Source organism: Pholcus phalangioides, unplaced genomic scaffold (genome assembly GCF_987345545.1).
Source record: "Pholcus phalangioides strain wild (caught in Gottingen) unplaced genomic scaffold, Ppha-v1.0 ptg000172l_1, whole genome shotgun sequence".
Taxonomy (NCBI): domain Eukaryota; kingdom Metazoa; phylum Arthropoda; class Arachnida; order Araneae; family Pholcidae; genus Pholcus; species Pholcus phalangioides.
This window is the reverse complement of record NW_028301637.1, coordinates 6,341,766-6,369,701: the sequence shown is the minus strand read 5'-3', so window position 1 is coordinate 6,369,701 and position 27,936 is coordinate 6,341,766. Positions and strand designations below refer to the sequence as shown.

Below are 27,936 nucleotides of genomic sequence, written 5' to 3'. Positions count from 1 at the left end.
TTTTTTCCTAACTGTGTGAATTTTTGTTAATAAATCAAGAATTTATTATATTCAACGGTGATTATGTATTAATCCAAAGCTTGTATTGGTATATATGATAATCCGTCAATTAATTACTTGATTAACTGAACACAATTATGGTCCAGGATGCTGATTCCGAATGGTAATGGTGGTTTTGTTTGCACATGTTGATACGTGTGAAGAAAGCCAACATAACTGATAATGTCATTATGAATGTTTATTTCTCTCTTCACACTTATTTTAATTCAATTTAATTTTTATTGCACAATATGTGTAGTTCACGTATCATGTAAGGGTAAAAATAATGAATTGGTTTTATGAAGAGAAAAAGTATTATAAAATTTTCCATATTTATCAGACTTCCCAACTTTATTTGGAAATTATGCATAATCACCAGTAAAAGTGGTAAATGTAGGGAAATTTGATGAAATTTTCGTTATCTAGATGATTGATAATTATGCATAACCACTGGTGTATCACTTTTACACGGTAACATATAAGAACCAATTGCAACATCGTATAAATGTGAAAGTCTTACAAACAAGGTTCTACTGTATATCGTACCTCCCCAGTAGTGGACACTCCCCGTTAGCAGACAAAAGTTTTGGTCCCATGGGTCTCCCTTATCGAAAGGTTCTATTGTACTTACATATTATGAAAATTCAAATATTTGTAATTTTAGCTTAAAAATATGAAAGCTTGATCGCAGCACCAACATAACATGAAACATGTATAACTCTGACAACAGGGATAGGTTAGGGCCACAGATACACTAGTAAAGCATTCCTGCATGTTCCAATTTGGTAAAAATTTCCAGAGGAATGTGTGTGAGGTGCATGTGCATGGTTAAGTAGTATAGTTGATATTTACCTGAATTGGTAAAATTCTATATATATCTTATTGTGATATTATCATTTAATATAAGTACAAAAATTTCCACCTTGTTAGAGTTTGGTTTGTTTCTATTATCAAAAAATTATGAGTATAAATCTTATTAAAAAATGTTTTAGATTTTTGATAGTAAATGAGGGGGGAACAAAAGATTCTTACGAATTTTGATGAAATCTAGCACAATTCATTTTGGCATGAGAGGTCATTTGCATACAGTTAGAGTGCAGTTTCACCATGGTTTTGGAGTTTGTTTTGGACCAACCCTCTTACATAAGGGCTGGAAAAGAAAGTAGTAATAACTCATACATGTATCATAAAATATCTATCACATCACCTGGTGATTACGTTCTTAACACTCCTTTAATGAATCACCATTTATATTCATGCCCCATTACAGTTGTAAAAAAATATTGGTGGCAGTGCAGTTTTTATGAATTTTTTTAGATGGGTGCCCCTCTCCCAAGCCTGGGGAGCCATCCTTATGGCTGTATTCACCAACAGAGTTTAACTACAATTGCAGGTTAAAGAATTAGAGATTGACACGGATTGGTTAAAATCCGAAGTTAAAATAACCAGCGATTGCAGTTAAACTCTGTCAGTGAATACGACCATCAGAGTTGTGCGACAAGTGCGGTTGCCGAACCTTGCACTCACACTTAATTATTGGAGACTTTTATCATTTCTGAAATTATTTTTTTCATTAATTCTGAATTTTCTGGAATCTTCTGTAAATTCTGAAATTTCATCAATTCTGGAATGATAATTTTCATTAATTTTGAATATTTATCACAATTTCGGATTTTTTTTTCCATTTTAATTTTAAATTTTCATCGATTCTGGATTTTCACTGGTGCTGGAATTATTTCTATTATTTTTAATTCATCATGCTTAAAATTTTTATTGGTTTTTGTTTTGGAACTTTTTCTCTTTAGTTCAAAATTACCTTCAGTGTTGAATTTTTCATTAATTTTTGTGCCAATTTACATTTAGTTGTGTGTTTAAATTCTTTTGTATTGATATATCTTGACATTCTTGTACATTCTAAAATAATGGATGTGGATTTGCCCCCCTCAAATATATAAAATCTGGGTAAAGTAGTTCCCAAATATTTTTTTGCCCGAAATTGTTGAGATGCTCCGTGTCTGGCAAGGGCGGCCCTACAAGTCTGTAGAGATAGAACGATATCTCTCGCAAGGAAATATGTCATTCTCTTGAACCCATTGAAGGGATCAAAGTTGCAAAGACTCATGAAGGACCACAGGGATAGTGTTTCAGTACTTCTTTCCTTTTCAGTGAAGTTAGTTACATACAGTGGCATCTGAGCATGGGATGATATAGGTGATCAGGCCCTAACAGTATTTTGCAGCTAGGACTACTATGTCTAATGAACTGGTGTGCTGCCGAATGCCCAAAGGCGTAATGCCCTGAATGTTTCGTGTGTGTGTATGTGTGGTCCTAACACATTATAGCATGGGATTAAACACTCCCAGAATGAATTCAGAAATTTAAAAATCTACTAAAAGTTAAATAAAAAATACATAAATAAAATCTACTAAAAGTCTGGCACTCACACATCTAGAACACACTTCCTTGTCCCACATCAGAACATAAGTGTGACAACAGGTGTTATGAGGAAAATGAGTGGATGTGTTAGGAGGATTTACTACTGAATGGAATACTGTCATATATGCCAGAGCTTCAATGCCATATTCAGGGCTCTCACTCGGAAAACTTTTTCCTACTTTTTGGTAAAATGTCCTACTTCTGTCCTACTTTCTAGATTTTGTTCTACTTAATTATCAAACCCTAAATCCTATCAACAAAATTCATGTAATTGATTTTATTTGAGGAGGGAATCATCATGTATTGCCAAGTAATACAAATGTTGTAAATTGCAATTAATGATTCTGCCAAAGTAGAAATTATATCATTTTTAAGGTTATTTGGGGGGGATGTGAATGTGGACTATTTGGTTTATTAATTTTTCATTTGCTTTTATCTTAAAATTGTGAGGATTCAACAAGTAGAGTAGTCATTAAAAACTTGTCTGGATGGAAAAAATAATTTTGTATTTACTACTTCATGGTCTTGGACAGTAACTAGCATTCATCATTCAAAATTATGGTACACATTTTGTGTATAGGTGAAACAACAGTTTGCATAACAAAGCAGTTGGATACATAGACCTATTCTAAGTTTGGTGATTCTGATGCTACCCAATAACATTGCATGCTGTATTTTTAGGGCATGCAGAGAAATAAACAATATTTACAAAGCTTTTACACAAACTTCTTTTTTACAAACTTTCACATATTGCTCTCTCTCAAAATATTACTAAAGAGCTAGAAATGAAAGTTCTTCATTTGTCCAAAACGATTACACTGGCATTGAACAGTAAAATACAAATAAATCCCTTTAAAAAAAACGATGGACAACAGCGTACAAACCATCCAGTTAACCTTGACTTATTTGCACTGAACCCTGTAATTTACACATTTTGCACTGTGCTTTTGAAAGTGGTTTAGAGAGAGCGTCATCATTCTTAAAAAACTTACATCTTCATAATTTGCTGTGCATTGTTAAAAAGAGCTGACAGACTGGACTGTGGAAAACAAAAAAAATGTAATTTTTATAGTAAGGGGAGAGAGACGGAAAAGAATTAGTTCTGGTTGCTAGTACACTGTGTTAGCCAAAAAGTGTTTTATTACCATCATTTCTCTGTCATTTTGTTTTGGCTTGAGTCAGTCTTATAGGATACTGAAATTGTGATATGAATTTTTTTTTAAAATTTCAAAAAAAGAACAAATAAATAAATTTGTTGATGCATTTTGTTTTATTATGCTATGATTATGTTGTCTGGAAAGGGGGGGGGGGTACCTTCCCATCCTACTTTTTTCTGATTTTTTGAGGGGAGCCCGGCATATGTTTCTTGCAGATATGAATGACAATTCTTCTCGTGCATGATGTTAATTCCTATCCATTCAGCCACTCTTGCTTTGTAAGTATTACTTTGGGGAGGGGAGATCTAATTTCACACTTTTCAAGTTACAGCTTGCAATCTATCTATCCAAACGCATAGCATTATTGACAATCATTGTGTTGAACAGCTATACCTTTCTTAACCAGTTAACTGCCAACAAAATCACACAGGATCTGCTCCTCAGTGCCTCCCTTTTTCGTTCACAGGCTGTAAAGATGTATAAATACGCCCGTGGCAGTTAATTCATAGACTCTGCAAGGCATATATATATATATATACACCCGTGGTAGTAAAGGGCTTAAAACTATGCTCAAAATTATTAAATCGTCTCATGATCCCATGTGCTATGACACCAGTGTTATCACTACTTCCTATTACCAATTGGCATATATTCACATAACAAAAATTAATAGAATTATGAAGCAATGTGGTAGGGACATAATTTTTCCACGGAGCTTCTTGATAATTTTTACCATTTTCTTCCCTCAATGTCTTAGTTGTCATGATATATTTTTGAATGGGAGAAGTTAAACTTCTCAAACTCTGTTCTTGTCTTATTTCTGCATCACACTCTCGTGTGAAGAAAAGAATGCATATCAATTCAATTTTTTTAAATGTGATTTTTATGTTTCCATCAGGAGGCCATCCGAAGAACTGGCAGTCATTGTCTCAGATTTTCACCAAAAGACTTTCTCAATTTCTGGAACGGATTGAACTACTCGTCATGCATGAAAAGATGAAAAGTATAAGTAATGGTATTTCCTTTTAGCACTAAAAATATTTATTTACCCATTTGCATCAATGACCATCTAACTCAGGAGTGCACAACCTCCAGCCCGCTGACCAAATACAGCCTGCTAAAGGGTTCCATCTGGCTCAAAAAAGGTGTTTCGGTTGGAAAATATCTGCACTCGATAAAAATGGTCATATATCCTTTAAAAAAAATTTAACTCTTTATCCTCCAGACCAAAAATTGGCAAATTCTACTGAAGTGGCCAATTGCTGCCAAAAAATGTCAGAGGCAAGGAATGTTGCCCATTAAAGCCAAAAAAATTGCAGAAAGTGCTAATTTATAAGATGAAAATAATCGCAATTCTTGATTTCGAAAATTCAAATAATATTTTCTCGAGGAAGTTGTGGGAAATCACCAAGCATTGTCCAAAATAATGCCAAAGGCACAAAAATAAAATTTCCAATTGTTGATAATATCACCGGAAAATCATCAATCATTGCCGAAAAGAGTGCCAATGGTAAGTAGAATTGTCGATTATTGCTAATATCATCGAAAAATTGACGAATGTAGGAAATGAAGCTATTGAAGAGTGACCTTGGGGAAGAAAAAAATTACTTCATTGTTCTGCTGAAATATGCAAACTAATGCTCTAAAATACAAAAATATGTCGTAAATCATGAAAAATGCCTAAAAATTACTGAAAATTAATTAAAAACCTATCATGTGAAAATAATGAAATATGCAAAAACATAAAAAGAATATGCAAAATCATAGAAATCTGAGCCCTAATAATCAGTTTCCTTAGCAATGAGTGGTGATGCCTAACGATTGTGAATTCCCTGTATCGGATTTATGAAGTGATTAGAAAGGTGATGCAAATGGATAAATAAGCTTAAACAGACGAAACTTGAGATGTGTCATTTATTGTTTATGTATAACTAACTATGAGGCTTTTTCCCATTAATTTCAGGTATGCCGAACGAAGCTTCACTTCAAACAGAAAGCATAGTAAGTGATGGCATCAGTGTAGTATAAACATCTGTGACTAAAACCTTTCTTCCATTAATCATAGGAATCAAACATGCCCCGATACATTTGTCAAACCTTATATTGTCACTTTAGGTACTACATAAAAAAATGATGAACACTGTGATTTTTAAAAATATGTTATTGAAACATTTCCAAAGTATAGCCCTGACGACAGAAAACCATACATTAAAATAATTAAAAAGTCTCCATGTAGGTTAGGATGAAAAACGTGTGCTCTTAGTATATGCGTGGCCTTTACATATTTATGTGTTCAGCATAATGTGTGTTTTGTGTTCTGGTGGTGCTGTCATGTGGCTTCCATATTTTGAAGTGAAAGCAGTAGATGAGAATCAAAATGACTGGAATACTTATGGTCATTATAAACCCCAGCACTTAGCGATCAATGCATCAACTTCTTCCTGAGCGATATGAAATAAAAATTGCATGTCCCGTAGGTCTGGTCTTAATGAACCCCCCCGAATGCATAAAATGACCATTTTGTGACCAAGGATGAAAAATGTAATTATTTTTTCATTTTGCAAAAAAAAAAAAAAAAAAAAAAAAAAAAAGGAGCAGCAAGATGGGTGAAATGCTTTGAGGAAAGGATTTTAGGGTATGCTTAAGCACATTTATCGCAACTGTGTGTCTATTTCGTTTAATCCTTGGGGGAAGGGGGGGGGTTACACTGCATCTCTCTCTATTTTCATCAATATTCTTTGACTCTGAGGCATTGAAGAAGCCATCTCAATTCCTGCTCTAAAGTTTGACTGAACACGAAGGAACCATTTTGTGTCATTTGCTTCTCAGAAAAAGTGTTTTTCATGCAGTGGGTCAATTTTCATCAACAGATTTGACAATTTTCATCACAGCAGTGCCATTTAATGGCTTCTACATCATTAGCTTAGCAACACATATTGTAAAATTCTACGCAACGTACAAAATATTCTTCGTGTGTTGTAAATAAGTAGATGATACTATTGTTGCTACACAAGCCCTTGTATAATGCTCAAACTCGATTATTTATGTTTCGTTTCAAGTCAGGCTGGTCATGCATCGGAAGCCACTATGAGCAATAACAAGTCGTGTATTCTCCTCAGGATTTTAATACAATGGTCTTGTGCATACGCATTACTTATTATCTCTCGTAGTAGCTCCCAGTTGCCGCTGTGGTGGTAGAGTGATCATAGTGACGGACTTGCATCGCGGGGACCCGGGTTCGAGCCCCACCGTCACCACAGTGGTGGTCGGCTGAAGTTGGTTTTCTGTGGTTCCAACTTCAAGGCGCAAATGCGAGCCGATCTCCCCTTTAAAAAGTCTCGCCACAGAGAGCAACAGTTCTACAAACAGTACAAATTCAGGCATTACACTTCACTTCTGAGATATAGATGGCAGCACTGAAAAATCATACACAACACGAGATACGCACCCAGACTGTTAGGTACACATACTTACACTTCTGGCACAACTCACTAGGTAGTAAATTGCCCATGGCGATAGACCTGAGTTGTGCTCGGTTTGAAAAAAAAAAAAAAGAAGTAGCTCCCAGTGGATGACCATCCTTATCCTTTAAATTTTCTAAACAGAATACTTTAGAAAGAAAAAGTCTCATATTGAATTTACGTTTACACTGTTGATGAATTATTCAAATTGTCTGCACATGTGTCTTAATTTATACATATATTTTTAATTGTGGATACAGTTTCAAGAGTTTATGATGAAATTGCCATCAGTGAAATACGTGACAGAAGAACTGCCGGACATCAGAGCCATTAAAGTTTTCACAACATGTCAGATAGATATTTGGACTATAGAAGGTAAATTATGGTATTTGTGTTTTGTGCATTAGAATTCGCAATTTACTATAGTGTTCAGTTGTTGAAAATATACATTGAAAATCCTGTATAACAGCACTCTCTATAACAGTAATCACCTGTGTAACAATATTACTCTCTGGTCTTGATGCAATTTTCATAGTGTTGATACAGTAAAACCTTGATAAGTCGTCACTTAAGTTATTGAGAAATTATGACAGCTTAAGTGGAGTGACGACTCAAGTGAAGTGTCGTCAGTTTTACTTGCAATGCTGTAAAAACTGTTTGAATTTAAACTAATATAACATTTATCAAAATATGATTTGAAATGGGACAATATTAAGTGCACTTGAATTTGAATACTTTGCCCTTGGTACGTAGAACTATAATTCCATAATTTGCCAACTACTGTGAAATTTCTGTAGTTTCTACGGATTTCTACCTTAAAATATGGAACTATGGTGAATCGTGAAAAACTATAGTCTGGTTTTTTTAAGAAACGTATTTTGCCAAAGGATTTCTTTTTCTTTGAATTATCCTATCGAGTACAAAAATGACATCACACAAAGACTGCATCTTCAAAGTATGAATATCAAATTCATAGCAAATTAGCTAATAGACATAAAAGGTGCATTTTATACTAAGATAACTCATCTTGGCCTAGCGTTCTTTTTGATAAGTAAAAGAAAGTTCAAATTTCACTAACAGATGGCTCTGTAAAACAGAAAACTTGACATCTATACATATGTTACTGCCAAAGCCTGAAACTAACCAATTCGCAACAGGGCAGCCATTTCATGAATTGGCCAATTTCATTGAATATTGACCCCTCCAGTTCAAGTGGCCAGTGATCCCTGGCCAAAGTTTGATAACAAAAGACAAGATTTGGGATCATTGTCAAGTTGGCATATTTTTTTATAATAATTATGTCCATGCTAGTTATGACAACCCATCAAGCCGCAGTCACGTTGCTGTAATCATTTTTTTTCCTCCATAATTTCGCAGAAAGAACTATATGTTTATATAATTATTTTTATAGTTTTTCTCTAAAATTTCACTTTTTTTCTCTTTCACATGGAGCTAATCCAATACAGCTGCTATATATATATGTGTCACAATGTAGGCATTTGAAAAAAAATAGATTTGGTTCCTACCAGGCCATCTTACATCAGCACATTGAGCTATGGCCAGGGATCTCCGCAAAGTCCGAATCATTTTTGCAATTTCAACTTTGACCAAAACTCTTGACCAATTTGCAAACTGTCAAAGCCTGAAGTGGCTTTGTAAGTAGCATATATAAAATTGATTTTCTGTTGACAGTTTTATACAATATACCATTTTCTATACCAATCCTTGCAAAATTTTGCATATGTAACAAACAGGTCTCAATTCCATCCCAGTTAAAATTACAATACATATTAAAAAATTTATAAATTACAAAAGAAGAGAAAAACCAAAAATTTTTGACATTTGAAGGCTTTCTCAACTTCGAAAAAAATGCCTGGTTTTTAACAATGATATTTTGTTTAAATTCGGAGTAATACATTAGCGAACGCCTATGCAAAAATCAGGTCCAGCTCGAATATTCCCTATTGTTTCAAGAACTGCGTTTTTAGTCAGCAAATGAACTTCCTCAATGCCACTTTCATTATTTGAGCGGGTTTTTTTGGCACATAAAGCTTGTATAGTCATTTTTGAACATATAGCAGTGCTTTTATCAAGCCTTTTCTTCAAAGGGAGCCACATCAATCTCCTCATAAAATACGAAAGCCATATAAAAGTTCCTCTCTCACAAAATTTTTCATAGTGACAATTTAACTAAAATTAGTGACGAGCAAATGAGGGTTTATGAACATTGTTATCTATGAAAGCTGGACGGGACGAAAGAAAAATGATCACAACCGAAGGGATCACTTACCAAGGTTTTACCATATATTCCATTTATAACGATAACTCCTTTATAACAATATATTTTTTCAGTCCCTTGAGTATCTTTATATACGCAGGGCTTTGACAAATCAAAAAGATTTAGACACCAGCCAGATTTCTGCGAGATAAACAGTCCAAAATCAATTGCATCAGTCTGGGGTTGTGGGCAGTTTTATCTTTCATATCCCCTTTAGAGTAGATGCACTAGTATGAATTCTGAAAATTTGGTGTTGCCCTGACCTCAGGTTCCAATTTAATCCTGCATGAAATAATTTAGGTGTTAATTACATTTTTTTAGTCAACATGGTGACTTGGGATTTGTCAAGCTCTGATATAGGGATATTCCCCATATATCAGGGGTGCACAGCCTGTGGGCAAAATGCAACCTGCCAAAAAGTTCCATCCGCCCCACTGTAGTTGTGCCAGTAGAAAAGTATCAATATACACAACAAGAGGAACACCAAGACTGACCATATTTCTTTCATAAAAATACAGGATATCACCAAAAAATTAGCTAATTGTAGCCGAAATAATTATCGAAGACAAGTAAAGTTGTCATTTGCAGCCAAAAAAAAAAAAAATGTTAAAGGTTCTAAAATTATAGTTGTCTATTACAGCCAAAAAAGTCAGAAGTAAGTAAAGGTGTCATTTACAGCCAAACAAATTATCAAAGGCAAGTAACATTTTCTAATTACAGTTAAAAAATTGTCAAAGGCAAGTAAAGTTGTCAATCACAGCCAAAAAATTGTCAAAGGAAAGTAACATTGCAATTACAGTAAAGATTGTCAAAGACAAGTGAAAATATCAACTTATTAAAATTGCTAAAGTTGTCAATCACAGCCAAAAAATTGTCAAAGGAAAGTAACATTGCAATTACAGTCAAAGACAAGTGAAAATATCAACTTATTAAAATTGCTAAAAAATTTCCAGTCACAGAAAATGATTGATAATGCCAAGTGGCGCAGTGGTAAGATGTTCGTGTTCCACTATGAAGGTGATCATCAAGGTCTACTGGTTCAAATCCAGGCAAGAACATCAGAAACAAATTCTTTATTTACTGAGCTTGGGGTGACCACCGATAGATGATGCCTCCATTTCCCATCCAACTCCACTGGTTGGAAATTGCCATATGGTGATATGTGACTGAGTTGGTGGGTGGTAAAGTAGTGATACTGCTAGTCAAATATTAACTGTATTTTAATGTGTAAGGAACCTCTTTTTGCCAAACATAGGAGTGGTTTCTTATACATGGATAGCATTATAGATATATCTTTTAAACTTTTTCAAAATTTTAAGCTAAAAAAATCAGAGGGTTCCTTAGGCCGGTATTACACTATAAAATTTTGATAAAAGATATTTTATAAAACTGAAAAAATTCAACCAATAAGCGCATCGTTACATTCTAGAAAATGCAACCGGTGATCTTATTGGTTGAATTTCTCGTGTTTTATCAAAGAGCTTTTACGAAACTTTTATTGTGCAATTTCGGCCTTATACACGTTAAAATATGGTAATTCACCAAAAAATATATATGTTCGGAAAATATGAACATATTTGAGTTGAAATATATTTATATGACTATTATATAGGGATGGAACAAATAGTGATATGGCCAGAAAGCCGAATACCAATTTTCTTAAAATTCATCAAATTGTAAATAAAACTGCCATTTTTAATTGAAAATAAATTATTGGTAATTTCAAATGATTGATATCAAATTTAAATTATTTTAATTTCTTATTTAAATAAATATTAAAAACTGGTAACCAAAAGATTTTTGTTGCCATGATACAAATACAACGCCACAACAGACAAAATGCCCAACGAGGTAGCTGATAAAAAGATGCCCATAAAAATATGGTTGTCATATATTTCAAAAATACAGCAACCCAATTAAAAATGCAATTAACACAAATTATAAACAATATATACACATGATAAAATATTATACAATGCCCATAAAGAATACTTATGGTTGTCTTATTCTAAGTATGGATAGCTTCTCGATTTACCCCAACATGTTCATCGTATTTCTTTTTGAACGTGTCAATTGTGTTACAATTTACTACCTCCAGGGGTAAGCTATTCCATTTATTAACAACCCTATTAGAGAAAAATTCCCTGCAACACCATAACCTTGCATTGTCCCTCACTAATCGATACTGGTGTCCCCTTGTAAAAGCAGTCGATTGGCGGTGTACTAAATGTTCATGGTCCATCCTATCCATCCCATTGACAATTTTAAACACTTCGATCATATCTCCTCGATACCTGCGTTCATCCAATGTAAACGTATTAAAAAAATGAAGTCTCTCTTCATAACTCAAGCCCCGTGTTCCAATATGGACACGTGTAGCTCTTCTCTGCACCCCTTCAACCAAGTCTATGTCCCTCTGTAGGTATGGTCTCCAAAACCTTACAGCAAACTCCAGTCCAGGACGAACTAAGCCTCGAAAAAGCGGAAGAATGACTTTAGGAGAACGCGAAGAGACCTTTTTGAAAATGAGACCAAGCATTCTATTCGCTTTTTTGATCACCGCTCAACAATGTTCAGAAAACCTGAGCCGCTCGTCAATGAAAATTCCCAAATTGGTGACCCTAGTTGCATCTGGGATAGTGACACCATTCAAATCGTAAGAGAACCGTGGGTTGTTCAAACCAAAATGAGCGACCATGCACTTATCTACGTTAAACGTCATGCTCCATTCATTAACCCATGCTTAGATCCTGTTTAAGTTGGTCTGGAGCAACTCCCTATCGCTTTGATTCCCGATTACCCCCATTAGCTTCACATCATCTGCGAATTTGCTAGTAATCCCATCATCGATACCCTGATTGAGTTTGTCGATAAAAAGTGAAAAAGTATGTTGCCAAGGACACTTCCCTGAGGAACTCCACTTGTGACGTCTGTCCAACCAGAGAATTCCCCGTTCACCATAACTCGTTGCGACCTATCTCTTAACCACGATTCTATCCAATTCAGCAAGTTGAATCCTATTCCAATCTCGTGTAAACGCTTCAAGAGTTTGCCATGTTGGACCCGATCGAATGCCTTCTAGAAATCAAGGTAAACAACGTCGACATTTTTGCTCTTACCCAAAGCCTTAGTCACGTAATCATAGAAGCAAAGGAGGTTAGTTACACATGACTTCCCCTTCCTGAACCCATGCTGATTATCCGACAATACATTATTCTCGTCTATCCACTTCACAAACTGCCTTTTGATGATAATTTCCAAAATTTTCGAGAGGGAGCTCGTCAAACTCACTGGACGATAATTTGACACCACTTCTCTACTACCCTTCTTAAATATCGGAACAACGTTAGGCAGTTTCCAATCTCTCGGGACGATACCCTCAGCAACACTACTCCTGTATATCTGTGCGACTGGCCCTAACAATTCATTAGCACCTTCCCTGAGAACCCTGGGATAGATATCATCTGGTCCTGGTGCTTTGCTTGCACATACATTTCTTAGAAGATTTAGGACCTCCACATCTTCTACTTGAATATCATTGAGGGTTTTATTACCCCATGCAACACCCGTATATCGAATATCTTTATCTCCATTAAAAACCGATGCGAAAAAATCATTGAAAGCACTACACATGCCTACATTGCTCTCTACCCTAGAGTCTCCTATTGAGAGGGGGGGCCAACTGTCCCCTTACATCCATTATTGACGTATCGAAAAAATGATTTTGGGTCAGAACCAATGTTATCTGCCAACCTAGATTCAACTTCCTTTTTACTATCCCTTATCGCTTTCTTCAACAGTCTTCTTTTATCAGTAAACAATGATAGGTCACCTCGTCCACTTTTATACTCTCTGAATGCTCTTTTCTTTTCAAGATAAAGGTTCCGCACGCTATCCGTGAACCATAGAGGGTGCGATGTACAAACACCCACATGTCCTTCAGGCCTATATTGAATTGATGGATCCTACTCCTATATCCCCTACTACCCCTTGGCAGCACTGGAATCGCTGCCACATCTGAACCCCCCTCTTTAGCGGATAATAGTAAATCCCGGTACTCTGACAGAGACTCACTAATATTCGTTCCTACCTGATTTGTTCCCACCCACAGAATCACCCACAAGGGCAACTTTCGGCGATGAAAAACGTCTCGAACGTTGCCAGTCTTCCCCCAGGAAGACAACAGTACTCGAAACCCCGAAAATCCCTACACACACTCGGTTCTCAAGTTCCTTAACCATAGAATCGCCGATGATTAAACCCCTATCACTATCCCCCTCTACCTCATCCAACCCATTCGCCCTCTAAACTGTCGTTGTTCGTGGAGATTGCTTCTTCATCAACAGGTGGCTTGACGACTTATAACCGGGCCCTCTAGCACCCTAACCTCTTCCCGTAAAGCGTCGACCTCAAGTTCCAGGGTTTTCCTATCCAAGCACCCTTTACAATTGAAACTATCAGCTACTATACCCCTAGACCAGGGAAACCTTCCGTCGCAACGTCTACACAACACTAGTTGAGGTCGAGGCATACTAACACTATTGCTAAAGCTAGATAATAATAATACTTAAAAATAGGAAAATGAGAAACGTTAACTGGAAATTAAAATAATGTAAAATACATTACTATGCAAAATATACGTAAGAGATTATATGAAAAAATTACGTAAAATAGAATGCTCAGCACTAAATCACGAAGAATAAAATAAACTAAATCACGAAGAATAAAATAAATATGTATATAAAGAATACAACACCCTCTAAAAAAAGTATTAAGCTACGAAGTACAATTTATACTTATTAGAATTAGCTAACTATCTCAAATCACTAACACTACAACAATAGGCCCAAATGGAAGAAAAAACAAAGTTATTGAGAGTACCCGGGAAAAAGTATACACTGTTTGCTAACACTAACGTCTAAAAACCTACGAATTTATATCAAAGAAGCGAGAAAACACAAACCTGGCGAAAAAACAATGAAAATGAAATGCGAACGAGAAAAATAAATTTAAGTCGATCGAAAATACACAACGAAAATTTAAAAAAAAATGAGAGCAATATAATTAAAAAAAACCACTTATCTCGCAATCCAACGTGCGCTAAAAAAAAAAGAAAAACACAGCAGAATATGACCAAAAAATAAACAACATGCTAAGTAAAACTCACGAGAATGAAGAAAGACACAAAATGGCACACTGACGTAACGGATAATCCTTCGGTAATCCCCTGGCAATGGTTTCGGATAAAAAAAGGTCTTCATTAGCTGGAAAATTTTGTAAACTGAGGCATTCGTTAACTGATTTATCACTATGCTTACAGAATCATTTTTTCCCAACACTTATTACAATTTTACATCTAATTAAGAAAATTTCAACCATTATTTACTCTCTAGTATTAATGCATCATAAAATTTACAACTTATTTTCCCTCTCCGGATGTTCTTTGCGCCCCTCTCAGTAGCTCAATACGTTTCTTGTTTAGGTACATTTTTCAGTTAGTGAACGTGTGTAATTCATGCTCACTTCCACATTATTGTGGTAGGATTCTGTTTTCAACTTCATGTTTTTTCCTCCTAGAAATTCACAGACATAACCTCTTGCACAGAAAAGGATAGGTATGCACCACATGATAAAATATAATCAGTATAAATTGTTAATGTATGCAAAAAATTCCAATTAATGTAATTTTTTAAAATTAGTTTGTTGTGCTAAGATTTACACAGATATTTGGCCAAATACCTAAGAAATATTCGGCTGAACCAAATATTTGGCAAAAGGGCTGAATGACGAATAGCAGCCAAATATTCATCCCTTCTCTAATGATTAGAATTAATTATAATAATTAGTCATAATTATCATAATATAATTGATGTTATGAAAATATATCTTAATTTTTGATTCCAACAATTAAATTGAGCCCTTTTTTTAAAAAGACAGGAAAAAAAAAGGGACATTTTATAAATAAAACTATGGGGATATCCCATAAAATATGGGTCATATCATCATCCTTTATGTACATCTTTCTGGTCCGCAGACTGAAAAGTTCATACACCCCTGCTGTATATGCTTGAAAAAATTTTACATCAGTTTTTTTTTTGTTGAGAGTTTTCAAAAAGAATTTTTTCCTTTTATTTTCAGCTTTAGGGTTTTTCTTGTCCTGTGCATACACGGAAGATGGATTTGGTGCAGTGCAAAAGTCGCTTCCGCAACTGATCAGTTTGCTCATTGATTTGAAGTTGGTAAGCATTCTCTACCATGGCAAATATTGTAATGAGTGCTATCTTAACCAGGGTTGCAAAATTTGCTCCCCAGGTAGATACCCATTCCCCTCCTCCCCCAGGGCTGGGTTTTTTTTGGGGGGAAATTGCTTGTTTTCAGAGAAAATGTGTTGTTTTCAGGTTAAAATTTTATTTTAAAATTAATTTATGCATTCCAAAAATTGCTGCACAGTGAACTTTTTAAGAATATATATAATTTTAAAAGATTTTTTTGGGAGCAAAAATGCAATAAATAATTTCTTGGAATCACAAACACACTTTTTTATATACAATTCCTTTGACTACCTTTTTTTATGTAAGCATTTAGGTGCGAGATTCACATATTAAAATGTTACAAGGAATCTCAAACAAAATGTAACCATGAACTTAGATATGTAATATATGTATTATACCTAATATGTGATAAACATATCTAAAGAAATTTTTGCTCATTTATAATACACAATAATTTTTCACACACACACAAATCCTTGTATATAAACTGAAGCCTCTGTGAAGAAGTAAACCAATGTATGTAAACTGAATTTTCATTCAAAAAATATATTTACTTGTTTGCATTACTTTTTTATAAGTTTTATACAAGTACATCAGGCTTTCATAACTGAAATATCAAGAGACAAAAATAACATTAGCTCATAACAAAAAGAAAATAACTTAGACCTAACCCAGGGTTTGAGCTAGATAAAAAATTCCTTTTGCAAGAAAAGCTTTAGCAAAATGCTACAATGCTAATGTAACAATTGATGGTTGGATGTACGCATTTTTGCGAAAGTGGCTACCACTTCTTTTGCATTCTAAGATCTTTCGCATTTTGCGAAAAATGCAACCGTAGCTTAAACCCTGATCTAACCAGAAAATAAGCCTTAGCTTGATTTTCCAAGATGCTCATAATATAAACCTGACCCAAAAATTGGCCTGTCAGAATCATCAGCCGGATGAAGACATTCTGTAGGTCTGTTGCTACACACGACAGTGTCTTGTATAGTGATATTAATATACAATAATGTTATTGACATTTGTACTTAATGATAATTCAAGTTGTTCTGCAGTTTTAAGTCCCCAAAAATGGCTAATTTGGACAAGTGGAAAACACCTCCAGAGCAATGAATCCTCAGAATGACTGCTATCTCCTCCTCTTAATCAGATCATTTTTTAATTATACTGCTCCTTTAAAAATATTTCAGAATTTAATTTAATGAAGTAGGGATATTCTTCAACAGTGAGGAATTCAAGAAAAAAAGAAGCATGAGACTTTAGCTTCTGAAAGTTTTGGTTTGATTTAAAAAAAAAATTATGGTTCTGGTTACGTAGCTAAAGGTTTTATTTTTGATGGATCAGGATACATTTAATACATTTGGAAAAAAAAATTCAGGCACCATCTTGATTTCTCAGAATTTTCATTATCCAGATTCATTTATTTTACCACAAACAGTTTTATTGCTGCAGTTCTCCATAGAAATCAAGGTTGAGATACAATTATGCAGAAGTAGGTGTGTTTGTGTGGGAACAATTATTCCCTTATTGTATGGTCAATTTTATGAATCAAATGCATAGTTTAACATGCACCAAAATGTATATTTAGACATAATATAAGATGTACTCATAAAGGATGTACATACATGGTTAAATTAGATATTTTTTGTGGAAAAAGGAAATTCAATTTTCCCCATTTTGCCCAAAAACCCGTCCGAGTTATGTATTTTACAACCCTGATCTTAACAATAAGCGACTTTCGAACAATATGGTTACAATATATATTTTTAAATCACGAGAATTTACTTTGGTAGTAACATCAGTTTGCATGGCAGTGTTGAAGTTAAACCAAGGGTCAAGGAAGCATCATTGAAAAAAATGGGATGTTTTCCTTCTTTTGAATAGTCAATAGCAAATGATGACGAAAAGTACAGGAATATCCTGTAAAATATGGGTAATATGATCACCTTATTACATCTTATGTTGGTTCTTACACTATGTTTCCAAAAGTATGCATCCTCTTTGGAGTTAAGACATTTTTTTCAAATTTCTAGAAAAGTACTGGGCAAATTGTTCTGAAATTTTGGTCATGTAAACCTTATGCTTGTAGTCGAAATTTCCAGTGAAAATTTAATCATTAGTGTATTTTGGGGGCGACAAAAAAGGTTTTTGATAAACCCTGTATGATAAATACAAATACAAATACAACGCCACAACAGGCAAATTGCCCAACGAGGTGGCTGACTTAAGAACATCATGGATCCCCGAGCCATTTTTTGGAGGCCCTACCTACTACTACTACACCACACATGCACCCCGCCCCCGCGGAACCCCCCAACGAATCGGTACATGCGGGAATGTGAGTGTACGTGTAGTGAAACCTGACGTGAAGTTTTGTTGTTTCTCTGTAATGCTTGTTATGTGTAGTGCTGCCATCTGCCACTAGTTTTTCTAACTATGAGTGAAGTGTTATGATTGAATGATTTATCGTTGTAACTTTTTGAAGGGGAGATCGGCTCGCATTTGCGCCTTGAAGTTGGGAACCACAGAAAACCAACTTCAGCCGACCACCACTGTGGGGTTCGAACCCGGATCCTCGCATTGCGAGTCCGTCACTATAACCACTCGACCACCACAGCGACAAACTACATATAATATGTAACTTTTCAAAATATTGTAATAACTTTGTACAATATGTGTATGCATTTTCGTGAGAATAGCACGTATATTCACGAAGTTATAAATGTTTTCTATGAAAATTCCAATTTTCACCGCATGCAAAAACCTGCATGCATTTAAAACTCAGCAGCTTTGTTTAATAACATTAATTTTTTTAAACTTTCCCCTCGTAGATTGAAGAAAAACTCCCAGTTACGGTAATGAGCTTCAAGAAGTATGCCAAAGATTCAAGATTTCTGCATAAAGCCATAGCTCAAAGGAAGACGTTAAAATCTGCATTGGATTCTGCCATATACAGAATAGTATTAGCATATAAAACTGATATAAGGTAGCTTAATTTAGGTTCCTTTTAAAGCATTCTATACCTTTTTTACTCTAAACTTATATGATATTAATTTTTTGTTGATATCGTTATTGCTGATAGCTGCCATACATAAATATGTGTGTCAGGATTATATGTTGTTGTGGAGTATAGAATGAAATTTTTTCCCCTCAAAGTAGCAAAATTTACATGGATGGATTATTGGTATGTGCAATTTTTTTCTGAATGGCTTCTTCATTTTTCATAATGTCTTGTATGTGGTTTGGGGTGTGAAGAGCATCACGATGACACAGTACTTGCGAGCACTGGGCTACGGAGTACTGCTGTATTTAAAAAAAACCTCTCTGTCTGCTGTTCATACAAAGTACGAAAGACTGGATACCTTCATCTCCACTTGGTATCCTATCTTTCCAGGGTTGTAGTGATTTAAATCAACTGATTTTTTTTTTTAAATCACTGATTTAAATCAATTTTTTTTCAGATATGAAAAATTATCTGTTGTAATTGAATAAAATTATTTATGTAGCTCTAAAGAAAGAGTGATTTAAATTTTTATTAAATTATTTTAAATATCAATTAATTTAAATATTATATTTTCAAATATTTTTATAATATTATAATTTATATATTAATATATGTATATCGAATATCAGAGATACCATAGTCGTACCAATTTAGCTTATAAATGGTTACCCAAGATTTACAATGATGAAGTTAGAGGATGTAAAGTTGACTTGGAAAATCAAAAATTGCATGGCAATGGATGGATATACGTAATGAATAAATTCTATGTGTTATCAGATGGTGTGGTAAAGCCATCCATGTTGGTACTATTGACACATCTGGCTTATCACATGCTGGAAATTATTTAGCAAATGTGGTTTTTAGTTCAGTGAATTCAATAGAATAAAACTTCAAATGTAACATATCAAGTTTTGTTACTGTTTCTTCCAGAAAGACTCTGGATGAAAAGCTCAGGACTTACATATTGGTACATTTTAAACTTGTTAGCAGAAGATTTGATTAAAACTGATGTAACAAAGTATGTTACAAGTATATTTAGATACTTCCGCAATCATCTCTCAAAAGCATGGTATCATGTGTAAGGTGGAAGTGCATTGGTCTTCCTGCAGAGGTATTGATGGAATACTTATAGTGATTCTCTTAACCGGTCAAGTGGTTACGACGTCATTTGCCGTCGCTGATATACATAATGGTGTTGCCTACGACGGCATTTGCCGACACGAAGACTTTTTGGTCTTTTTCACAAATATGACAAAATAATTTGTCATACATGTGCTGCCATCTCTGTACAGCCATCTTTCTACTTTATTATCTCATCACTAGATGGAGTTGACAATTATATTTCAAGGTCTGAGATTATTATTACTATTATCTTTGTCATGTTTTGCGAAGCTGCATCCCCATCACTTTTTTTTTTTTTCGATTCCCTTACGAAGATGCATCTGTTTTATTACTCATATGTATCTTTTAGCAAAGGTTCAACTACTATTGTTCCACATAAATGCATCAACAGCATTTCTTTTAGTCACAGGACATTATGACCGCCCCTCCCCACTTTTCGGGTGTCATATTATGTCTTGACTTATTCGAGCTATAAAAAAACATGCTATAAAAAAATATTTTAATATTTCAAACTTACAAGAAAAGGGAAAAAGCGTGCGCATCTTCAAAAAAAAGTGGGCACTGCGATAACACTCTGAGAAATTAATTGGACAATTGACTGGTTAAATCTTATGTTAAAGTCAGTTGTTACCAAGGTTTGTGAAGACCACAAATCTCAGATAGTAACATCTCTAGTGAAATCTTAAATATTGATTCAAAAAGAAATGTCAGGGACATGATTGCAATTCTGAAACAATAGCCAAAATTAACTATTTTGTACAAAGGAACACACACAACTGCTATATACCGGAATGTGTATTGGCATGGAAAAAGCTGCAATTGAAGATAAAAGAAGCATCAACATCAAGCAATAAAAAGGTTTTGCCATCAGGGTATAAAAATATATATGAACAATCATTAACAGATGCACACTTTGATGCATTTATTCTAAGCTCATCAGTGTTAACTTCTAATAGGGAATTAATGTCACAAAAGAAGAGAGAAATAAGGGTCTTGAATTTATCAAACAAAAATGTGGCTCTGGTTTCTTGGCAATTTACATTAAAGTTTTTGGAAAAGTTGGAACCATTTCATGCACGATATCTATTCAAGAAGTGTTTTCACCCCCTTTTCTTAATAAAATGTTCTGAAATATTTCACAAGTATGCGCGATTCTTTATCTTTAGTTTGCAAATGTTTTTTAAATAGTCATTATTTTTGTGAGTTTAAAAGCTTAAATTTCTTTAATTTTATATTCTTTAAAGAAAGCATAGATTAATGACTAGTGTGTTAGTAATATAATATTACTAACACATATAGTATATATATATATATATATATATATATATATATATATATATATATATATATATATTTGGTATAAAAAAATCAAATAAATTGATTTTTAAAGAAAAAAAATCAACAACCCTGTGTTTTTCGTACAGAGACAATTTCTCTCTGTATATCGTCATCTGGGGTTTTCGTTGTTAAGAGCTGTTAGCTGAGATAGGAAGCTACCCACGCACAGTCTCGTTTAGTGTTCATATATGCTTTAAGGGAAGAAAATGTCAATCCTTTGTAGCTTAATCATGGATCTCTCACCTGGACCATGAAAGGTTGATGTTTCGATTCCCCCCATGCAGGCATATAATTTTCTTCCTAATCATCTTCATCTCTACGTGGTATTCGGTCTTTCATGCTTTGTACTGCCTTATAAGATCTTCACTGAATGGAATTTTCCAACACAACTCTGCTTCACTTGAATGAAGTAGTTAATTGGATCTGTCTAGTATCTGTTTATCTATGCCCTGATTATAAGGTGACTTCCCCTCTTTTAAAGTACAGGGTGTATACTATCGTGATAAAGTGACCAAGTCCTGGAAAAGTAGTGAAATAAAGAGCTATGAAAAAGTCAAGCAAAAGGTACGAAATATGAAAGGTCACAATGTTTCTTCAGGAATCGATTTTCAGACTTTTTCAGTCCAGTTTTCATGCTTAATTTCATAAATAATGAATGGCAGAAATAATAGCCCCTTATCGGTCCAGGGTTGGGTTTTTACTGGGACATGGTAAAAACTAGGTATTTACTGGTAAATACCATGGTAAAACCTAGTACATGCAATTAGCCTCTATGTATTGATGATTAATATTTGGAGTAAATTTTTTTTATTAACTAATGATTAGTAGTTATTTAAATAATAATTATAAAAAAATTCAAATAAACTTAAGCCTTAATTAAAAAAAAAATAATTTTTTGGAAACAGAAACTGTTGTAACATAACCATGCTTGAGGTCTTCATCAGCAGCACGCTTTGAATTAGGTTGATGTAAAAACATTTTTATTTCCCCCCCCCCCCCTCTTTGTATAAATAAATTCTAATAGTAGTATATACTTGGTATATATACTGTATATTAGTACTTTTTACTGTAGTATGTTTCAGAGATGCCGCTGTACTCTAAATGACCCGAGTCCTGGAACCAGGGGTTATTTGAAAAATCTGGGTCCTTATTGAGTGAAAGTGGGTCCCTCTCGAAAGAAATTATCTTGAAAAAGGGCATCATGGTCTCTCTCTCTCCCCCCCCCCCCCACTGGTATCTCTATGAATTTTTTCCAGCATGCTCCAGGTCTTTGATCACCTGCTTATATCTCTTCATTGAGACAGAGCGGAAGACCATCTTCTGGGTATAGAAGCAGGTGTGTGTGTGAATCAAATAAATAATTCATTTCTAAAAACACATTCTATGCAAAGGATCATTTACTTTCATATTCTGCTAGTAAGTAAAGCTTGCAAAGAAGTCCATTAACACTGAGAATTTAATGTATGGATGCAAATGTAATAAATCTAAAAGAAATGTACAGTCAGTCCTGCTTATAATTCCTATTTAGAACGTTTTTCCACTTAGTACAACTTATTTTTATGGTTCCAACTCAAGTAATTCTCATTAAGATTTTCCTGTTTGAAGTGTTTTCCTGCTTATAACGTTTTTTATGACAGTTTCTGAAAAACATTATAAGTAGGATCCATTGTAATTAAAAGTTAGAGGCACACATTAAAATATTTACTAATAAAAATCAATCTGTAAATTCCCTTCTGATTGATTTTCCATTTTGTTAAAAAAAAACTTTAGCTCTTTCAATAATATCTTCTGGTTAAGTTTGAAGCGAATGAGAAATTCTCTCTCAGTACACTTTCTCTCAGATACTTATCTTCTGATTCCCTATTCATTTAAATCCTTGCAAAGCGACTTCCTAGTAGAATGATTTTATTTTCCCTCCCTGTTGGTCTACCACTCCAATCTGTCACCAATTAACTGGGCCGCTACTAGATACTTTCTCAAATGGGACAAGCACAAATTTTGAAACCCCATATAATATAGAAGAAGCGAAATGGGGAATTCGGCACCTCCTCTAGTCTAGAGCCCAAGGCGCTAGACCCGCTCGAGTTGCGGCCCTGCATCTATTCTCCAAATTGGTAATGCATGGATTTGAAATTTAAAGTATACATATTTGTGTTGTCAATGTGATAGTCATGGTAGCCAGAGCTTTTTTTTCAAAGGAATAAACAACTAAAAATAGGATTTTCCTATTTTTAGTTCACTATTACTATTTATCTCACTTATTAGTTTACTTAATAGTTTAGTTTACTACTAAACTATTAGTTTATCTATCTCACTTATTTACCCTTTGTGGTCCTCAAATTATTTCATTTATTTACCCTTTGTGTTCCTCAAATTATTACTCTCATTTATCTTTTGTGGATCCTGATTTTATCTCTCATTTATTTATCTTTTCTAGGTCTTCAAATTATTTAAAATTTTTTTACTTTTTGTGGACCTCAAATTATTATGCTCATTTATTTATCTATTGCGGGTCCTCAAATCATCTCCCCCATTTATTTATCTTTTGTGCTCCTCTCATTTATTCATCTTTTGCTGGTTAAAAAATTATTGGCCTTATTTAGTTATCTTTTGCAGGTCCTCAGATTATTTCTCTCATTTATTTATCTTTTGCGAGTTGTCAGATTATTTTTCCCCATTTATTTACCCTTTGTGCTCCTCAAATTATTTCTCTTATTTATCTATATTTTACAGGTTTTCAAATTATCTATCTCATTTATTTATCTTTTGGGGTCCTCAAATTACAAAAGATAAATAAATGTGAGAGAAGTAAGTCCTCAAATTATTTCTCTTATTTAATTATCTTTTGTTGGTCCTCAAATTATTTCCCTCATTTATTTATCTTTTGCAGGTCCTCAAATTATTTCTCTTATTTAATTATCTTTTGTTGGTCCTCAAATTATTTCCCTCATTTTTTAATCTTTTGGGAGTCCTCAGATTATTTCTCTCACTTATTTACCCTTTGTGGTCCTCAAATTATCTCTCTCATTTATTTATCTTTTGTGGGTCCTCAAATTATTTCATTTATTTACACTTTGTGGTTCTCAAATTATTTTTCCTCATTTATTTATCTTTTGCGAGTCCCCAAATTATCTCTCTCATTTACTTACCCTTTGTGGCCCTCAAATTATTTCTCTCACTTATTTACCCTTTGTGGCCCTCAAATTATTTCTCTCACTTATTTACCCATTGTGGTCCTCAAATTATCTCTCTCATTTATTTATCTTTTGTGGGTCCTCAAATTATTTCATTTATTTACCCTTTGTGTTCCTCAAATTATTTCATTTATTTACCCTTTGTGTTCCTCAAATTATTTCATTTATTTACCCTCTGTGCTCCTCAAATTATTTCATTTATTTACCCTCTGTGCTCCTCAAATTATTTCTCTTACTTATCTATCTATATTTTGCAGGTTTTCAAATTATCTATCTCATTTATTTATCTTTTGTGAGCCCTCAAATTATTTCTCTCATATATTTATCTTTTGCGGGTCCTCAAAATTATTTCTAATTTATTTACCCTTTGTGTGCCTCAAATTATTTCTAATTTATTTACCCTTTGTGTGCCTCAAATTATTTCTAATTTATTTACCCTTTGTGTGCCTCAAATTATTTCTAATTTATTTACCCTTTGTGTGCCTCAAATTATTTCATTCATTACTCTCATTTATCTTTTGTGGATCCTGATTTTATTTCTTATTTATTTACCCTTTGTGGTCCTCAAATTATTTCATTTATTTACCCTTTGTGGTCCTCAAATTATTGCGCTCATTTATTTATCTTTTGCAGGTCCTCAAATCATTTCCCCCATTTATTTACCTTTTGTGCTCCTCTCATTTATTCATCTTTTGCTGGTTAAAAAATTATTGGCCTTATTTAGTTATCTTTTGCAGGTCCTCAGATTATTTCTCATTTATTTATCTTTTGCGAGTTGTCAGATTATTTTTCCCCATTTATTTACGCTTTGTGCTCCTCAAATTATTTCTCTTATTTATCTATATTTTACAGGTTCTCAAATTATCTCTTTCATTTGCAGGTTCTCAAATTATCTCTTTCATTTGCAGGTTCTCAAATTATCTTTCTCATTTACTTACCCTTTGTGGCCCCCAAATTATTTCTCTCATTTATTAATCTTTTGTGGGTCCTGAAGTTCTCTCATTTATTTATCTTTTGCTGATCCACAAATTATTTTTCTTGTGTATTTCTCTTTTTGCCAGTCCAAAAATATTTCTCCTATTTTATCTTTTACGGATGCAAAAAAAATTGTTATTTATTTATTCATTTTTACCAGTCTGTAAATTTTTTTTTATGGTTTTACTAGTGAGCAGGTGTAAAAAATGTTAAAGAACACTGGTCTAACTTGCTATTTATGTTATGGATCCAAGCATACGATTATGAGCATTATTCTTGAGGATTTCTTCTTGATATTGATGCAGCCAACACTGCAGAGTATATTCATGTGAAATGATATAAGGAGTATTTGCATAATGTTTGTTCATTGTTGCTCAGACCTTTAATTTTTTTTTATATTGTCATTGTGCTAATAAATTAACATTCTAATTGTTTTCTTTTTTTAGGGGCGTCAATCTTTCCGAAGAACACCATGCCTGCTTAGAGAAGTACCTCGAATTCAAAAGGTGATTTCGTTTTTTGTGATACCTCACAGAGACTTTGAAACAAAAAAACTGAATCTGTGTGACCCTAGTTCGTGATACATAATCAGTGTGAGAAAGACACAACAACATTCATTGATCTATAGTAAGCCAAAAGAAAGATTGGTTTTAAATGTCAAGAAACATGTCATGCCTAAATTTTGTACATGGCTGAGTGTCTTCCATTCCACATGAAATTTTCGCATATTTGTGATTGTTGTGTCGACAAAATATCCATGTTTTTATTGTTTTTGAATATTTAAACAAGAAATTGATTTCAAACAGCTGAGTCAGAATTTGATATCTTATGATTAGCCTTCACTCACCTATATTTTATTTCTAAAATATACATGGTTTGCCGCAAATCTACAAATTCAGTAGTCAACACTTAAAGGCAAAGCTAGTTGAAAAGAAAGTGTATCCACTCTATGCTAAAAAAAGCAGCACTGTATGATGCTCCATAGATGGAACTTACATGTTAAAATGGCGTGGTTGCCAAATTCATATTCTCATTCATTCTACCAACAATAAAATTTCTCTTTTCCCCAGACATCTCTGATGGTCCTTCCATTGTTTATGATGGGCCTAAAAAACCATGAGCAATAGCTGATTTGACCTCTGATGCTATTTCAACCGAACAGAAACAAAATTTTATCAATTCAAAAAAAAATATTGCTCACTGCAAAAAGCATCCATTTTAATTGAAGACAAAATGACACACACAGTAGTGTCTAATTTTTCCCCCTTTTATTTGAGAAATGTCTATTAAGCTTAATATGAAAAGGCCAAGCATAAATCTATTAAAATATACAGGATGATTTGTTAGAAAATATAGTTTTCTGAAGTAAAACAGTAACAATTGACCATAACAGTAATCTGGTACGTAGATGTACTAATGAAGTTTTTGTGCTGCTAGGGATGGAAGTGGAAGCGACGTAAGTGATAGGGCTTGTATCACAGGAAGAGTTGAGTCAAAATGGCTGCATCCATGGCCCCCACAAGGGTGGGGCTGACAGGGCCTTGGACAACTACCATAATTTTTTTTTCATGTTATAAATTCATTATAGAATGAAGAGCCTGTGAAAAGTCTAGATTGGGGGCTCCCCACAGATCCCAGCCTAGGGGACGTGCCTCTGGTTGCGGGGCAGGAGGGCATGGCTGCATCTGCTGTGGAAGTGTTTTGAGTTTTTTTATTGAGCAAAATGAAATCTGTAGCTGTTGCTCAGCATTTTCTTCCACAGGAGAATAAAGTTGCCACTATCCTCTTGCAACCATGGCATCAACCAAAGACTAAACATCCAGAAAAGAGCCTACCCTGGCAGTTTTATAATGGAAAAAGGGTTGTAACTTTATAGACACGGCATAACACATTTACCTTAGGGCAGTATTTCTCAAAGTGTGTGCCACCAACTTTTGTTGGGAGCATCATGGTGCGTGAATTCATTCATTGGAATGAATTTTATTTCACCCATCTATTCATTTTTTGCCTGTCCTTATATCATTATTCAAATTATTTATTTTTTTGCCTGTTCTCGTGTTATTTCTCCCATTTGTTTATTTTTGCCTGTTCTCATGTCAGCAAATGTCTAGTCATTTTTGATCCCCTACCTCCTAACACAATCAGAAACGTGTACTGGGGAGGGGGGGCCTCTCTCCAGAAATTTATTTTTTTAATGCAAAAAAAATATATATTTTTTTTAAAAACATAAAATTTTGAAAAAAAATCTTTTTATATGTTATTATAATCAATTTCTGTTAATTTAAATGCTAATGGAAGCCTAAGAACTCAAAATTTCTTTTTGAGATTCATTGCGACCCACATGGTAAGCCCTTGGCCTGTGGACCAAATGTGGCCCTGGGGGTTGCGATGTGGCTTATACCCCGCAAACTTATATTATAAAAATGGACTAAGCGGCACATTTACAGATCGCTTGTCACCCAGGGCACATTTTCAGACCACTCAAGGAAGCTCATGGCACATTCACAGATCACTTAAGTGACTTGTGACAGTTTCAGAACACTTAAGCAATCTGTGGAACATTTAGAGATTCTTTGAGTAATATGTAGCACAGTTTTAGAGCACTGGTGTGGTTCTACATCACTCGTTACCTGCAGCACATTCCCAGATCACTTGGATCT

The 27,936-nt window shown here is 34.1% G+C and overlaps 1 protein-coding gene across 3 annotated transcripts in view; it reads left to right on the top strand.

The window, feature by feature from the left end:
• The window catches only part of Ndc1 (Nuclear division cycle 1), a 75,307-nt gene extending 49,221 nt beyond the window's left edge, over nucleotides 1-26,086 (top strand). Inside the window, exons 11-16 of one of the 3 annotated variants that reach the window (XM_089255869.1) lie at nucleotides 4,531-4,635; nucleotides 5,596-5,633; nucleotides 7,354-7,468; nucleotides 15,510-15,610; nucleotides 18,475-18,629; nucleotides 25,723-26,086. In XM_089255869.1, coding sequence (XP_089111995.1) covers nucleotides 4,531-4,635; nucleotides 5,596-5,633; nucleotides 7,354-7,468; nucleotides 15,510-15,610; nucleotides 18,475-18,629; nucleotides 25,723-25,786 — 578 coding nt within the window. In that variant the 3' untranslated portion in view covers nucleotides 25,787-26,086. Of the gene's footprint in view, nucleotides 1-4,530; nucleotides 4,648-5,595; nucleotides 5,634-7,353; nucleotides 7,469-15,509; nucleotides 15,611-18,474; nucleotides 18,630-25,722 lie in introns of all 3 variants that reach the window. The other 2 variants (XM_089255868.1, XM_089255867.1) reach the window with 2 other exon arrangements.
• The last annotated feature ends 1,850 nt before the right edge of the window (nucleotides 26,087-27,936 follow it).